General features: G+C 40.0%; 1 protein-coding gene across 4 annotated transcripts in view; it reads left to right on the forward strand.

Moving 5' to 3' along the window:
• Positions 1 to 15701, forward strand: part of RALGAPB (Ral GTPase activating protein non-catalytic subunit beta) — a 67350-nt gene that overhangs the window by 18931 nt on the left and 32718 nt on the right. For all 4 annotated transcript variants that reach the window (XM_075517560.1, XM_075517563.1, XM_075517561.1 and 1 more), the window contains 6 exons: positions 3203 to 3351; positions 3464 to 3680; positions 10646 to 10847; positions 12291 to 12458; positions 13579 to 13693; positions 13945 to 14092. In XM_075517560.1, coding sequence (XP_075373675.1) covers positions 3203 to 3351; positions 3464 to 3680; positions 10646 to 10847; positions 12291 to 12458; positions 13579 to 13693; positions 13945 to 14092 — 999 coding nt within the window. The remainder of the gene's footprint in view (positions 1 to 3202; positions 3352 to 3463; positions 3681 to 10645; positions 10848 to 12290; positions 12459 to 13578; positions 13694 to 13944; positions 14093 to 15701) is intronic.

Below are 15701 nucleotides of genomic sequence, written 5' to 3' on the forward strand. Positions count from 1 at the left end.
TGTCTTCTCCATAAATACAGCCATAACAATTTATCATTTGCAAGTATATCCTGGAATTGATAGGGAAGGGATCTCAGGTCACTTTTAAATGACCATCTGTATACACAATAATAATATTTGAATGCATGAAGTTGTAGATGGCCTTTAGTTTCAAATACAAAACAAATAAATCTGAAGTCTAAAATAAAACCAGCTATCTCTTCCCCAAACAAGGCTTCTTTCTCTTTTTGTCTAATCAGCAATGCAAGTGCTATGCTTTTAGCATTTTGTGAGCACTGACCACTTTGTTTATAAACTTTGTGGCAACAGCTGTGTGCAGTACCTGTTTTTATAAGGTGCTGAATTTTGACTGTCATCTTCAGATCTTTATACTACAAGTGCCAGTTTCACTTAGTTTATGAGTAGTGGGTGACTAGTACTGCTGAGAAGAAAAGCTGTGTTTCGTTGTGTCTACTGGTAACTGAGTAGCTCAAATTTGACTGAAAGGTAATGTAGGTGTAAACACTGGCTGGTAAGTTTTAAGTAACACTATATAGCACCTGAAATCTGAAGCATTATTCTTGATATGCTTCAGGCTTATTAAAAATTCTTCAGAGATAATGTGCTATTGTAAATTCTGAAGAGCTGCCTGTCTCCTACTGCTTTTTTGCTTAAATGTGTGCAAACAAATGTTGTCATCTGCCAGAAGTGTGAGCTGATGTGAGACTGCAGAAGACTTGAACAGACACAAAAACTGTGTTCAGAAAAAAAAAATTGGCTGTGGAATTAGACTATCAGCTTTTACATGTTGTTTGTCTTTTGGAAAAACCTCAATGATTTAGTCCTTTTAAGCAAAGTACCTCAAGATCCTCCTGTCTCACTGAATTATAAGATCCTTTTTACTAGAAATACATTCTGTGTTTCTGTAAAAAATAATGCAAGGAAAAGGTTTATTGGTACTGTATTCCCCACTGCAAACAATTTTTTGTCACTATAGATTCCACTTTTGTAGAAATAGCTTTCTTTAAAAAGTTATTAAGTGATGTAAAAGAGCAAATGGTCATTTTTCTGAAGCTGTGATATTGAATCTTGAAACCTGTTGTGTCCACTGTGTTCTTCCGGATGTCTTGCCACTGATTTTAAGGAATTCTAATGATTGCTTTTTACTAATACCAGATATGAGATTTAAAATATTCAGTAGTCTGTCAAATAATATCACAATTTGTTAAAGGAGGATTCTATATAGGCAATATATGGCCTAACCTTATGAAAACAACCTCCTTGTTACTCTGTCAAACTCCATCTTCCTATGATAATAGGATTTGGCAGTCTGCACTGAAACAATAATTTAAAAAAAAAAGTCCAACTGAGCATTGGTAGAAGGTGTTCCTCTGAAGTGTCTTTTACTGGCTGTGTAAGCTGAATTAAAAATTTTTTTAAAAAGCTGTTAAATATAGTATGTATTGAGGGGAAAAAAATACTATATCCAAGGTTTTTGTGAAAGTGTGGTTAGTAATTAATTTTCAGTGAATAAAATAGTTTGTAATGTAAGACTCATGAGGCGGGCGTCTTGTAGTGGAGGCAGAGGAAGAAGCTGAGCAGCTTTTAGCTTTGCACAGTGCATGCACCTCTACTGGGATAGCTGTTGTAGTTAATTCCTCTTGGACCTTAAAAATAGTCTGGGGTTCTTCTCTGAGACTTTTAACCCACTAATGGTGTGGTAGTCTTTTTTTGTGTTCTGCATCTGGCTGCCTGCGACCCCATTCCCACGGGGGTGACTGACCACATACACAACTCCTTGTCTAGATGCAGTGGTGGGGGTGTGTGACAGTATCTGAGGTTGGGGTCTTCCACGCTGGCCAGCTGTGGAGCGCTGCTGTGGGCCCCTGGCAGCCCAGACTCTCCTGTAAGCACACCAGGAGCTTTGCTGTCTACATGAGCTTTTGGTAGGATGTTGAACTGGGGACTTCAGACTTCTAAAGATCTCATGTAGCAAGGTGAAACACCTAGGGTGATGATAGCCCACCTGGAGTTCAAAGAGAAAGACTGCTGACTATGATGCACTCGGGCACAGGAGAGCCTTTGGTGAAATTAAATTCAAGCTGTATGTGTGAATGTGAGAGTGTGCTCGGGCAGACTTTAGAGCTGCAGTATGGACCCCTTCAGCTAAGGCTAATGGGAGATCTCTTTGCCTTCTGCCCCAAGTGCCAAAGCGCATGGGTTTTGTCTCACCCTCGCTGATACATACTTACATGATGTGTGCACTTGGCAAAATACTGCATCCTCTTTTCCAAAAAAGTGTACCAAAACAATACATTTCATAGTGCATACTCTGCCCTCTGCATGGGGTGTAACACTAATGGTTTAGAGGAGTTAGTTGTTCTGTAATGTGTTACAAAAAGTACTTGTGTGCTTTAATTGTTCAAAAAAATCTGTGTCAAATCTTCAAGCACACTGCAATTCCACACTTAATTTTTCAAATGGGGTGTGAGGGTGGTGGTATTCATTAAAGTGGTGTTTGTTACTTCAGGTTTTGCAGAGGGCTAGCTGCTTCTGATTTTGACTGGAAAAAGTAGTTTTATACACCATGAGTATTTCCCTGAAGCTGGGTAAAGACAGTCCTGCTGCTGCCAGAAGAATTATAGCTTGCTCGGCATTCTTACCCCATCTCTTGTACTGACTTAGTATTTAACTGTTCAGCAACCTGATTCAGCTCACAAAAACAGCAGAAAACTGCACGGTGGATGGGTTTCATCTTAAGTTAGTGAGCTAAGTTGGTTTTGAAGGGTCAGAAAGCTTAGAGCTGTCTCAGAACGGGGCGTGGGAGGTATGGTTGGGAAAGAAAGGCAAAGGTGAGAGGCATCTGAATTTTGGCAGGAGTGAGCTGTTAAATTGGCTTTGGCAAATTAACTTTGCCCCTTTCGCTCTGCCTGCTCTTAGAATTGGTCCTACTGTGTGCCATTTTCCATGTTCTTAAGGTGTGGGGTTCTTTGGTGTGTTTTTTAATCATTTCTTATCTAATGCAAGCAGGGTTTTCTTTTGCTTGTGCATTTATTTCTGCTAATAGTAAAAGGGAAAAGATGTTTTTCTTAGTACTGCTGTTTTGGGGGGCAAGGGAGAAAGCTTGTCTATTTATGGAAGGTCCAGATGCTTTCTAACTGCGCTGCTGTGTATGAGCCTATGGAATTCTTGCTGAAAGCTTGCTTTATTTCTTGATCTACAGGCATTTCACGACCCCGGTCAGATAGCGCACCACCCACGCCAGTAAATAGGCTGAGCATGCCCCAGAACACTGCTATCAACACCACTCCACCCCATAACCGAAGACATCGGGCAGTGACTGTGAATAAAGCAACAATTAAAACCAGCACTGTAAGATTTCATATTCTGTATTTACGTAGCTGACCCTTTTGATGCTTTCCTCGGTTGGGGAGGAAGTAATTTCCTTCCTTCTAGGAGCTGATCTGTTCTTCTGTTCAAACAGGTAACTACTGCACACACTTCAAAAGTGCAGCACCAACCCTCCTCTACTTCTCCGCTCTCTAGCCCAAACCAGACAAGTTCTGAGCCACGGCCACTACCAGCTCCTCGCAGGCCAAAGGTTAACAGCATCTTGAACCTCTTTGGATCGTGGTTATTTGATGCAGCATTTGTTCACTGTAAACTTCATAATGGAATAAACAGAGACAGCAGCATGACTGGTAAATATTACTAAAATATATACGTACAGTTTTTTCCTTGTTTTATTGACATTTCCTACCTGCAAGATTAACATATGCATATAAAAAAAAAAATCTGAAGTGCTGTATTGTAGTTAACCCCTCCCAGCTGAGCCAGCACCTGTTATTAGCTGAGCAGATGTTTGGGGGCTTTAAAATTTAAAAAAAAAATCACTTTTTACTATTAAACACTCCCTTGCTCTAACAAGCATGGCAGTCCCAATTATGCTCGTGGGGAAAATTTTGTTAAGTGAAGGAAATAATGTGATGAAAGAGTCCACTTCCTAATTTGAAATCCGCTTGAGTAGGTCTCTGAGTAACAGCAACTTTTTATAGTGACTCTTTAATGTTTGAAAAATTGTCAAACATCACTCCAGATACTGCACAAAGTAGTACTTCTTGTTTTTTGGAGAGTGTTATGAAAACAGAAGTCCTTAAAATAGCAAGTGAAGTTGCTGCCTCTCAGTGACAGTTGTGATGTGTTTCCATATATGGCTTGATACCTTGGTTGTCTTCAGTCCTTAACTGGTAGATTTATTTTGTCTCCTATGTTTTGCTCAGCTTTAGAGGCTAGATGCTTTGAGACATGATAGCAGAATTAGTGCTCTGCTCAGAGAGGCTTTTTAGCACTCTTCTTCCTTTTGGTGGTGATATTCAGAAAAGAATAAACTTTCTCACTCCTTGCATTTTCCCCCACTCTTCAAGTAGTATTTTGAATGTCTGCTAAACTCTTCCAAGAGATCTAGCTATCAGGAGCTCACTGGCCTAAGTAAGGGAAAACAGCAGGACGAGGTTTGTAGCAAGTTGGGTTTATAGTGGGACTTGATCATCAGTTTATCTGCTGCTGTCTTCCTTGTTTGTTGTGTCACAAATCCCTGTATGGAGGCGATGGGTTTAGGATTTGGGGTCTGTTAAAGGTATTTCTGGGTATGCAGCATGTGGTTTTTGAAAGCGTTCAGTCGTGGATTTCTGTGGCAGGAGGTTCAAGTCCCTCTGTAAAAGGCCCATGACACATTGCTAGAGAAATAGCTGAGCTTAGGAAGGAGTAAGGTATGATTTGAGGGTGTGTTCAGTTGCATATGCAGCTGATGTATTTCTGAATTTAATGCTTTTCAGATTGATTGGATCATTTTAATTTTGACATAACCTGTATCTTGAGCAATTTTAATGAAGTGCTTAACATAAAAAGGATGTCAGCTGAGATGCTGCTCATGCAACAGTATCAGCTGTAAACAGAGGTATTGTGATTCTAGCAGAAGTAGTGTCATCCACAATCGAAATTATTGACTTCCTTCAAGGGGTTCCAGGGCCTTCTATTCCTATATCCAATGTCTTAAGTCACCTACCAGCAGTCAGAAAATGGTCATTGCTAGCCTTACAGAGGGACTCACTACCTTCCTGAAAACTCGAAACAACTATTTGAAAATCGCTTGATTCTGTTCCTCCTCCATGCTCTTCAGAGCTGTCCATAGTGAGACCAGTCTTTGCATGTCATGTGTTCTGCCACTTATTAGCAGCAGTGGATCTGAGAGAATTATGCTGGTGGAGACCTAGAAAACTGGCTGTGTTATGTCCCGCTTTTCTAGCGATTTGGAAGACAGAATTAACTTAAAGAATTTAGTCAAGTGTTTGCTGCCCTTCCAGGATGCCAAGAGTGTTGTTACCACTGTGTAAAGTACTGGTCACAGCAATGCCATGGCAGGCTGTTGGATGAGAGTGAACTGAAGGTGGACCCATACTGCTGAAACTTTGTAGAGAGCCACCAAAGTCGGACTGCCTGATTGATCCTTTTGGATAAATCCTCTTGCTCAGCCTCTGCTTTAGGTGGGAAAATGTAGCAAGACTTGTAAAGGGCTAGGCTCCTGCAGTTTCTGTTGACTTGAAGCATCAGTGTCTTTTAAATCAGGTTTAAGTCCAAATTGAAAAGCTTCTGTTCTGGGAGTCTAATCTGTGAAGCTTGATGCCTCCAGGTGAAGTCTTTTCCTCCTCAAACAATGTAAGACAGGAGGTGCTGTGCTGGACTGATGAGGTGGGCCTGGAGGGTTGTGCACTGTGGTCCTGCTCCATCACACAAGTGGGGCCCATCAGTAATAATCAAGATCTGCATGTTGTGCCCCTCCACCTGCCTCTGCTCATGCTACCAAATACAGATGTGGCTTGAAGAAAGAGGGCAGCAGAGAAGAGACAGTTAGCTGCCATAATCCCTACCCTTAGGAAAGAGGACAAAAATAAATCTGCTTGTTATAAGACTTCTTTTTGGCTGCAGGTTGGCTCTATACCTGTATATGGTCCATCTGCTATGCTCCGTAGCCTGGTACAGTAATGCTTTTGGCACTAGCTTGAATATTCTTAGCATGTTTGACACTGCTGTTGATAATCTTTGCACTAGCTTCAGGAAGCACTATTATTTTTATGGATGTTTTAAATATTTTATGATTGGGAAGTGTCTGCACTTAAAATCAGCTTTGCTGTGTACTATTGTCTTCTTCTGGCCCACATGCACTATTTTTCTTTTAGGTCTGGGACTGCAGCTGTACAAGATCTCAACAGCTTTAAACCCTTCTAATGTTCAGTTTGTTTCAATGCCATGCAGTTAAGAATTTCTTCTCTCATAGCTCTCTGATATGATTTCTCTGTTCATTGCTGGCTGGAGGACTGAGGACCACTTTGAAAAAGAAAGAGGTGAAATATCTTGATACAGATTGCTCCTTGGTCCTGCAGGGCGATCCCCTGCCCTGGGACACCTTTCTGGAACACTGCATTTTCTAGTGTGTGTTTCTCATTCCTCTTCTGTCATGTGACACATTCTCAATGAGAACCCATATGACATGATTTCTAAAGAGGTATTCATGAGCTAAATGTGAGTGCTGAACAAGTAACCCTGTGGATGAGCTGCAGTCTCGAGTTCTAGTTCAGAATTGAGTTCAGTTCTTTTAAACGAACCCTGCTGATTCACATGAACTAGCATGTTGTCCTTCTCCCATCTTACAACAGAAGTCTTTTTGATGAGCTTTAGGAAGTAAAGAGCAGTTGATCAAGGCTGATGTGAATGAGTACCTATCTACCCTTGCTTTTCTCCTTGTCTTGGAGCCTCACATCTTACTACTTGAACTTTTTAACCTCCAGAAAGGAAGTCAAGAAAAACAACTGTGGTGGAAAAAAATGTGCAGCTTTTTGTAGGTGGTGAGCTGAAAAAATATCTGGATGGGTGGAAGGGTAACTAAGCTTGCTCTACTTGACCCTGTTTTGGGCAGGCGGGTGGAACACTGACTATATCATCTCCAGAGGTCCCCTCCAGCCTCAACTCTTCTCTGGTTCTGTCAGTATAACAGCTGCCCCACTGCTGTTCAATTTTCTGTCATCTTCATTGGTAAACTTCTTGTACCAATCCTTGCCTGATTCAGGATAACTGTATGTATTTCATGTTTGTGGTTGCTGTGGTTTTGTCTGTCTCTCCTTGGGAAGAGAGAGAATTGTTCTCTCCCACAAGATTAGCTGGAGGTCATTTGTATATGGCTGAGTACTGGTGGAGTTTATCACCTGGAGAGCAGTCTTCCTGTTTGCTCTTTGAGCCCCGTCCTTCAAGATAGTCTTGTGTCATTGTTTGGATTCTGAAGCAAAACAGTGATCTTGCCATCATTGGTGTAATGCTTTTGTGCCCTGAATATCCTTTATCAGGTTTTAGTTTCTGCAATGAGACCTTGATGGTGAAGCTTTATGACTTTATAGCAGTCAGCTAATGAACATTACTCTGTATTGCGGTGAGAGAGGAAAGATGATCTGTTTGAAAATGCGTAGTGGGTTTGAAAGGAGCTGGATCCTGCTGGTGTAGTCTTTAGAATTAGATGGCTGCATGGTATATATTTAGCTGTTAGTGTGGCATAAATAGCTCCCTATGATTGGTACTTTAGAACTCCTTCATAAGAAATTTGCTATGAAGCCTTTATGAAGTTAACCCTGAATAGGATAGCTCTGGGGTGTGTGTACATGTGCTGAGTATAACTTCATTGGCAGGATGTTTTTTCAGTTAGACAAGCTTGGCCATATGGTGCATGCTGCTGCTAGTTGCTGTCTTTAGCAACTTGTGAGAATTGGGAAAAACTCATGAATACCTTGTGCCAGCATTTCAGCAACTGAATCTTCCAATCTGATGGGCTTGTTCTTAATCCTTGTACTGAAAGAATCAGTCACAAGCCTGCCAGCTGTGTGTTTTATAGCAGCTGAAGGAGCTTACCTAGAAGGGTTGCTGGTATCACCCAGGTGCTGTTGGCAGTGGGGGAGTCTTGGGGTATAGTTTTACCCTCATCTCTTCTGGCCCTACTGTCATTAATATTAATGTCCCAAAGAATGTTTCGGTCTAGGAGCAAACTATAAGAAGCCCTGATTAGGGACATCTTGAGTGTTGCTGAGAGGCTTGGTCACAGGTCTTGATCTGACCCTGCACGTTCAAAGAAGCAGCTCCTATGAGGTGGTGGCATTCTCTCCTGGTACCTGGCTACTGGAGTCTTTCATCTCTTCTTTCTCTGGAGATTGTTTTTGAGATGTTAATATTTCTGGTAGTGTTCTGCCTTTTATTTCTGCTTTGGAAGACTGTTGATCAAGCTGGTGGTCAGGGGAGGCGTGCCCAGGTATACTGGCTGCTGTTAACGGTTGTTAGCAACTGGGGTTAGGGAAGACCGAGCTGTAATAGGGTCAGGAACTCATGGTTTGGAAGCAGGAGTATTGCTGTGAGGAGACTCTGCAGGTAAGTAACCTTCCCCTTAGAAGTCACAGAAGCCTTAGGACAGCCTAGTGTATACTCCATATACAGTGCAACACAGGGAAATGTACTTGAGCTGGGAAGGGTTAATACATCCATTTAAAGAACTGATGTGCATTGATATGAACAGCTCTAAATCTTATTAGTATTTTGTAACTTTTTGTTCATTGTTTTGCATGGTACTTTCAAAACCATAATTTTGGACCTGAATGCCAATTTCCTATGTGTTTAACGAGCTTGCTATATCATAAAGCTTTTAATCTATTTTTTAAAAAGCTAAAAGCTTCTTAACTTATATTACGATTTCACCATCTTAAAAGTATTTTATAACTACTGCTGTCCTTTGATTTGTTTCCATTTTATTTCTATTATCTTGCAGCATCTTTTATCCAAATTCTTCTTTCTTATAAATCTTGTAAGTAGGAACCAGTAGCTTTTCCTTAATTGCGGTCATGCTTTTCTTTTTCCATAATCCCATATTTTATTTGTAAATTCATTCTCATTGTCTCTTGTAGCTTTTGCACTTTTACTTGAAAAAGACAAGTAATTTTTTTGTGTGTGTTTTTGAATGGGGAGGATTGTTGGCAAAAGCAAATTAATCTGCCTGAATCAGTCCCATCTTTTCTGTACTTTAGTCTGTGATCATGTCATGAGTTTCAGGACTTTGCACTAACCATGTTTTTTTTACTTAAAGCTTATTTTACAGACCTAGTGTTTGATTTGTATGCATTGTGCATGTAGTGTTTTTTTCCAACTACAATATATTGCTGGGTAGCTTATTTAGGACAAAAAATGGCTCATGGGAAGATGCATAAAGATTTGTGCTTATTTGCTACTTACGTCATGAAAATTTGTAAGGTAACAGTAGGTTAAACCACGAATTTAAAGACAATAAATTAAGAGTAGACAATTGTCATTAGAATGTTTCCTTTAAAAATAAAACACCACCACCACCCCCCATCTGTAAATTAACCACTATTCCAACTGTCGAAGTGTTAACGGGCCTTTTGTTTGCAAGACTGATTGGGAAACTGATGTTCCCCAGTGTCCCAGGCTTGAGATATGAGAAGTTCTCTGGTACTGGTAGAACTACATTGGTGTGATTCTGTTAGGAGCATGCATTATCTGTTGTTTGGTTTTGCAGCTTATTTATTTAAAAAAAGACAGTTTTGAAAATCAATATAGTCTTAGCTAAAAATAAGAAGGAATGTGCTCTTTCTGCCACTAATAATCAAAGAATGAAGCTGTCCAAGGAAAAAAAAAGAAAAAAGAAATCACATTGAGAGCAATATATCTTTTTTGGTTGCTATCCTGGAAGAAAGGATGAAGCCAGCAAAGCAAGTAGCCTCCTGCATCGTATGCACATGACAGTGATGTGTGAAAGGGCACCAGAAATCTGGAAAGATGTGCGTTCAGCTGGCTTGGACTGGCAGAACCGTCTTGCAGGGAGGGAGCACAAAGCTCGGCAGAACCACGTTCCGTTTAGGTAACAGCAGGCTCCCGAGAGACTTCTGTGGAGTGCATTGTGGGACAGGGAGTAGGAGAGGGCCAGCCTCCCTGGTAGCTGCTGTCTGGAGGCTGTCTAACCTCAAATTCATTTGGCAATTCGGTAGTCATGTGAGGGGAGAGGGACCAAATCAGGAAAGTGGGTTTCGGCAGATTTCTCTTTCTGATATGGGTCCTTAGAATTTTTGGATTTTTTTGATAAGTTTATACAACAAAACTGGATCAAAGCAGCTTGGTGTTCAGAGCAGCATTAGAGATCAGTTGGCCAGTTGAAAATTAAGCACTTGCTTGGAGGTCACAATAATGGCACTGTCTAAATGTTTTTTGGTATTTTAAGGCAGCAAGGCAAGGTGGTACTTCATTTTTTGGAGATGAGAACTAGATGAGGGAAGATCCTTGTCCTCCAGAGAGGGTAGGAGGCTAATATTGGATATAAGCATACTTTTCCCAGCAGAAAATTGGGATAGGCTCTAGAATATGAAGGTCAGTTATTGTCATCCTTATAAAGAAAAAAAGTCAGTTACACCCACAAATACTTTCTAAACAGAGGCACTGACTCAAATATAGCGAACTAACAGCTTCATGATAACTACTAAATTTGACTTGATCTTTGTGTCCAGGATCCCATGAGCCTATTATATATGTAACAAAAGCAGTGAAACACTGTTTTTTCTCTTCCCAGCTATAGCAGCTCAAGCTAGCGTGGAGTTTCGCCGGAAAGGATCACAAATGTCCACAGACACAATGGCTTCCAACCCCATGTTTGATGCAAGTGAATTCCCAGACAACTATGAAGCAGGAAGGGCAGAGGCATGCGGGACACTGTGTAGGATATTTTGTAGCAAGAAGACTGGGGAGGAAATATTACCAGCTTACTTATCCCGGTACTAACCTATCTTCCAGTTGCTTTATTGGTATAACTTTATGGTGCAAATTAATTCACAGTGAATAGCATTCAGTTGCTGTCTGAATCCTGTGTTGCCAATTCAAAAAAACTGGTTAGCCTTCAGATGCTGTAGGTGGGGATCCCTGGCTAAACCAAATAGTGATTTCCTTTCGTCTTCTCATGATGCTGGTTTTCATTGGGTTTTCTTCAAGTTCCAGTTGAAGGGAAGTCCCTTAAAGTGCCTCCCAGCTGGAAGGAATGTTGTCTTTTTATACTTTCTTGTCTCTTGTATTCTTGTTTTGGTTTTGGGGGGGTTTTTTGGTTGTTTTTTTTTTTTTTTAATTTGTCACTGAATATTGTTCAGGTGGAAAAAATAAGTGTGCAGACTTTGTACACTTTATTAGACCATGAAGGGTCTTATGTTGTCAAACACCACAACACTGGGGTGGAATGTGTTTGTGGGTTGTTGGGTTTTTTTTTTTTCTTTAAATACAGAAATGCACTAATACTCCATTATTTAAAACAGTTGTGTTCTGAACTACCTCTGTTTACAGTTTTGTTTCTAATAAAATAAGGCAATCCTGCCTATCATAGTGTACGTTTTTTTCAAAATTTTTGTTAAAAAGTGAGACTAGCAAAGGCTAGAGGCAGAGAATCAATTTTAAGCCATGACTCTCAAACTGTTCAGGTACATTTCTCCCAGATGGCATCAAAACTTCCTGGAAGACTGAACTATTTTATTTCTTGCATGTTGTAGTGTTTTGTGTATAGATAGTTCATGTTTCTCTTACCCAGTCAGTGAGATTCCTTTGTGTTTGCAAGCTTTTTAACAAAAGTAAAATAAAGGGGATATAAGTATTCTCTAACAAGAAACTGCAAAAGAAGCTAACTGCTTTAGGATAATGGCCAGCTAGGTTCCTGCCCCCCTGCTTTTTCATTTGAACTGGTTATGATGGGTATGTTTGGTCTCATTTTCCAAATTGCTGGTCAGTGTGTCCTGTCCTGTTCCCCCCCCAAAAAAACATTTCGCAGTATTTTCCTTTGTGTTGGGGAGTTAAAATCAAGGTCTCACTTGTGTCCTTACATGGGGAAGGGAGTAGTGGGAGGGCACATGATCCAAGCGCTGTTAGTAAACATCTGGGCTGTATTTGCACAGCTCCCAGTCCATGAGCTGCAACAAGTCAGAGGTTTCAATAAAACTGTGCTGCACTGGCTTTTCACATAAAATACATGTGATTTATGAGGGTTTTTTTAAGCTGGTTAGGTGCATTTGCCTGTGCTAAAGTAACTTGGGGGGAATGCTCATATAAATGTTTCCTAGCTTTGATTTTGAAACTTTATTTTATGTAGAAAAGATCAAATAGTGGCTGTACGTTCTTGTTCATGTGGGATGCTGATGCTTTTTATGTGCAAATAATTTAATCTTATCTTTCTTTGTCAGATTTTACATGCTTTTAATTCAGGGTTTGCAGATAGCAGATTTCGTTTGCCACCCCGTTCTTGCCAGTGTTATTTTAAACTCCCCTCCTTTGTTCTGCTGTGACCTGAAAGGGATTGATGTCGTGGTTCCTTATTTCATTTCGGCTCTTGAAACTATTTTACCTGACAGGTAAATTGCTATTTCCATATAAATCTCATCAGAAATGTGGGGAGGTGTTTATCTTTTGGGGTTTCTGTCATTCCTGAATAGTTTTCACTGAAGGAATTCTGTAATGTGGGCTCCATACTATGTATGTATTTGATAGAGCTTATGAAGTGCTGCTATTACCACTAGTTTTTAATTTTATTTAATGAAATTTTCTTTAAAGCAATAGTAGTGCTTATTTTAAATGAAATATGTGAGTTGTGTTGTTTACATATGCAGTGGTGGAAAGCAGTACCTGTAAGAATAGGGAAAAGGAGTTATTTAGCTCAAATATATTGAAAACCTACTGATTTTTAAGTAGAATTTCACAGGATATTCATTAGTGGCTGTTGCTGCAGTGAATTCATTAAGAGAGTAATCTTGCACATCATTAAATAGAAAAATTTATAATTTAGGCTGGTGAAATTGGAGTAGGTTCTTAAACCAGAAGATGATAACCTCACTTGTCAGAGCTTTATGGATTTCTGGACGTTTTGCTAAGTAATTTAAGGCACTTAATACTGCTCTGTGCATGCCTTCTTCAACATATGTTTTATGTCTTGGTACTGCATTTCATTTTTAAGTTATGCATAAAATATTATTTATCTTCTGGTCTTAAATCTGGGCCACTGCTTCTTTTGGATAGGTCTTACAAGTAGAAGAATTTGCTGGTGGCTACTGACAAAAGTTGATCTATTCGCTAAGCAGCTTGTGTTTTATGCAATATGTGCAGGGGCATGTTCTGTGGATCTCTGATGATCCTGGGTGGGTTTGAGTTGTAATAAGCCGGTAGAGGCTCATGATGGAAACTTCCTGCTTTGAAGATGCAGTATATGAATAATACTTTCCTCAGCTCATTGCTTTTATATGGGGTACAGAATCCTTAGCAAGTGATGGTTCCTGCATGAATTCATTGTGTTATTTCTGCTGTTTTAAAAAAAAAAAAAAAAAAAAAAAAATCCTGAGCCCAGAAAGAAATAGCTACACTGTATACTGCAAATTATTTAAGACCACTGGATGGCTATGTGTTTAATTTTAACTTAATTAAATTTGGCTCCAAATTCCTGTGAAAAGTTGATTAACTGTATGATGCTTTGATTTGCAGAGAACTCTCAAAGTTTAAAATCTATGTAAACCCCACAGAGCTAAGAAGAGCTTCGATTAACATCTTGCTGTCTCTGTTGCCTCTCCCTCATCACTTTGGAACCATAAAGTCTGAGGTAGTAAACTTACCACTTTGTTTTGCATTTCCATTTTTGTTTTCCTGGATGTTTTGGAGTGGGATTTGGGTGACTTGTGGGTTTTATTTGGTGTTCTATTTAGCACTGAAACTCTTATAGCAAGTGTGTAACAGTAAGACTGTGTTAGAAGTTGTCAGTAGTAGTGTGTGCTGTAGATATTGACTTTTGAAACCAATACCATGCTGGTGTGATCTCTAATTGATACTGAAATAAATGTATTTTTCCTTCAGGTTGTCCTGGAAGGGAAGTTTAGCAATGATGACAGCTCAACATATGATAAACCAGTAACCTTCCTTTCCTTGAAACTGAGGCTTGTGAATATACTTATAGGAGCTTTGCAAACGGAAACGGATCCCAACAACACTCAAATGATACTAGGTTATTTCAACCTTTCTTATTTATTAACTGTGTTATAGAAGTGTCTGTCTTAAACCATATTATTCCAGGACAGATTATTAGTCATGTGTTGCTTTGCAAGAAAAAAAGATAAAATTCCTGGCAGGTTGTCATCTATATAATCTCCTTCATACTGTGAAAAAGTCTTGAAAAGCCTCACTTTTAAAGTAATCTCCCTCTTTTTACAAATGTGGAATAGTACTTGAAAAGTAAAGGTGGAAGTAAAGCACATTCTAGCAGGAAAAGTCAGTCATAAATAGGAATGGAAATAGGAAAAAAATGTTTTAATGTTGGGAAGGATTCTTGACTAGTGGGTTACAGGGGACACTTTAGTTTTTGGCATGATTAAGCCTAGAAACAAATTGAAATACTGGGTGGCTAGTGGTCCGGCACTGGCAGAATGCAGATGACATTTGTTTAGCACTGCGTAAATCCTCAGACAAAAGCTTTGGAATAGAGTCTGGAGTTGTGTCGTAGTTTGGCAACAAACTGCTCTTTGAGGAAATGAGTGTATTAACATTATTCTGAATACTCAGAAAGTAGAAGCTGAAAACTTCAATAGTGCATAATCTGTCAAGTTAGATATTTTCAGACCAGTAAAAAATGTACTTGCCTTTTATTCTGCCCTGCCCCCCCCTTATTTTTCTCTCTTTATTTAGAAGTGCCTTTTCCCACATTATGGTGTTCTTGTCCTTCAATAATTACAATACCACTTTGCTTTTGTCTGTTCAAAAAGGAAACAGAGTTGCACTGCGGTGGGAGGTGTCTGCCTTGTTCTGGTAGACAGAGAGCCTACCTGATTAATAGGGGAGGGACAGAAAATGGCATGAGCAATGAAGTGAAGGGAAACAAACTAGTCTGCAAAGGCTTTCGGAAAGTTTGCTTGCAGTGGTTGACATAGTTCCTTTACTAGTGGAAGACTAGGGGAGAATGATTTGAAAGAATGATTTGCAGCCACTGCTGGTGAAGGGATGAGGATATTTATGGTTTCAAAGTGATCCTCCAAGCAAGACCCACAGAGCATCGGTGCACAGGGGATTGCACCACCTTGGGAACTGCAGGGTGATGCTCTGGTAAATCCTACCCTTGCGTTCCGGTACACCTCCGCTGCGAGTTGGTGCTTGCATCCAGCTAGGTAGATGCTCTGCCTCGAATGAATTTTACTATTACTACTTCCATGATAGTCCATACCAATCCCTCTCCCCTGTATTTCTGTTGTTAAACTCCTGTTTCCATATGTGAAGTTATTTCCTCTGGCTTTGGTTGGAGAGGATTGATGAATCTCCAGTTTAGCCAGAGATTCTCACATGTGCCACCGGCTTCTCAACAAAAATCAGTGTTTGTTTCCAGCTGCTCACTAAACTTTTGACAGTGAGTGGTGCATTTCCCTTCATTATAGCAAGTGGTGTTTTCCTAAACACTCATTGTTGGGGGGGGGGGGGAACATGACAGAAAATGAAAATTGATGCCACTGGGTGCATCAGTGTCAGCCTGTGTCCTTACTGCTTCTTTCCTCATTGCCTAGGGGTGATGTTGCCAAGCAGATACAGGCTGTTCATGGTAGTTGACTTAAGGCACCCTGAGTGCATTG

The sequence above is a fragment of the Mycteria americana genome, chromosome 14 (assembly GCF_035582795.1).
Source record: "Mycteria americana isolate JAX WOST 10 ecotype Jacksonville Zoo and Gardens chromosome 14, USCA_MyAme_1.0, whole genome shotgun sequence".
Taxonomy (NCBI): domain Eukaryota; kingdom Metazoa; phylum Chordata; class Aves; order Ciconiiformes; family Ciconiidae; genus Mycteria; species Mycteria americana.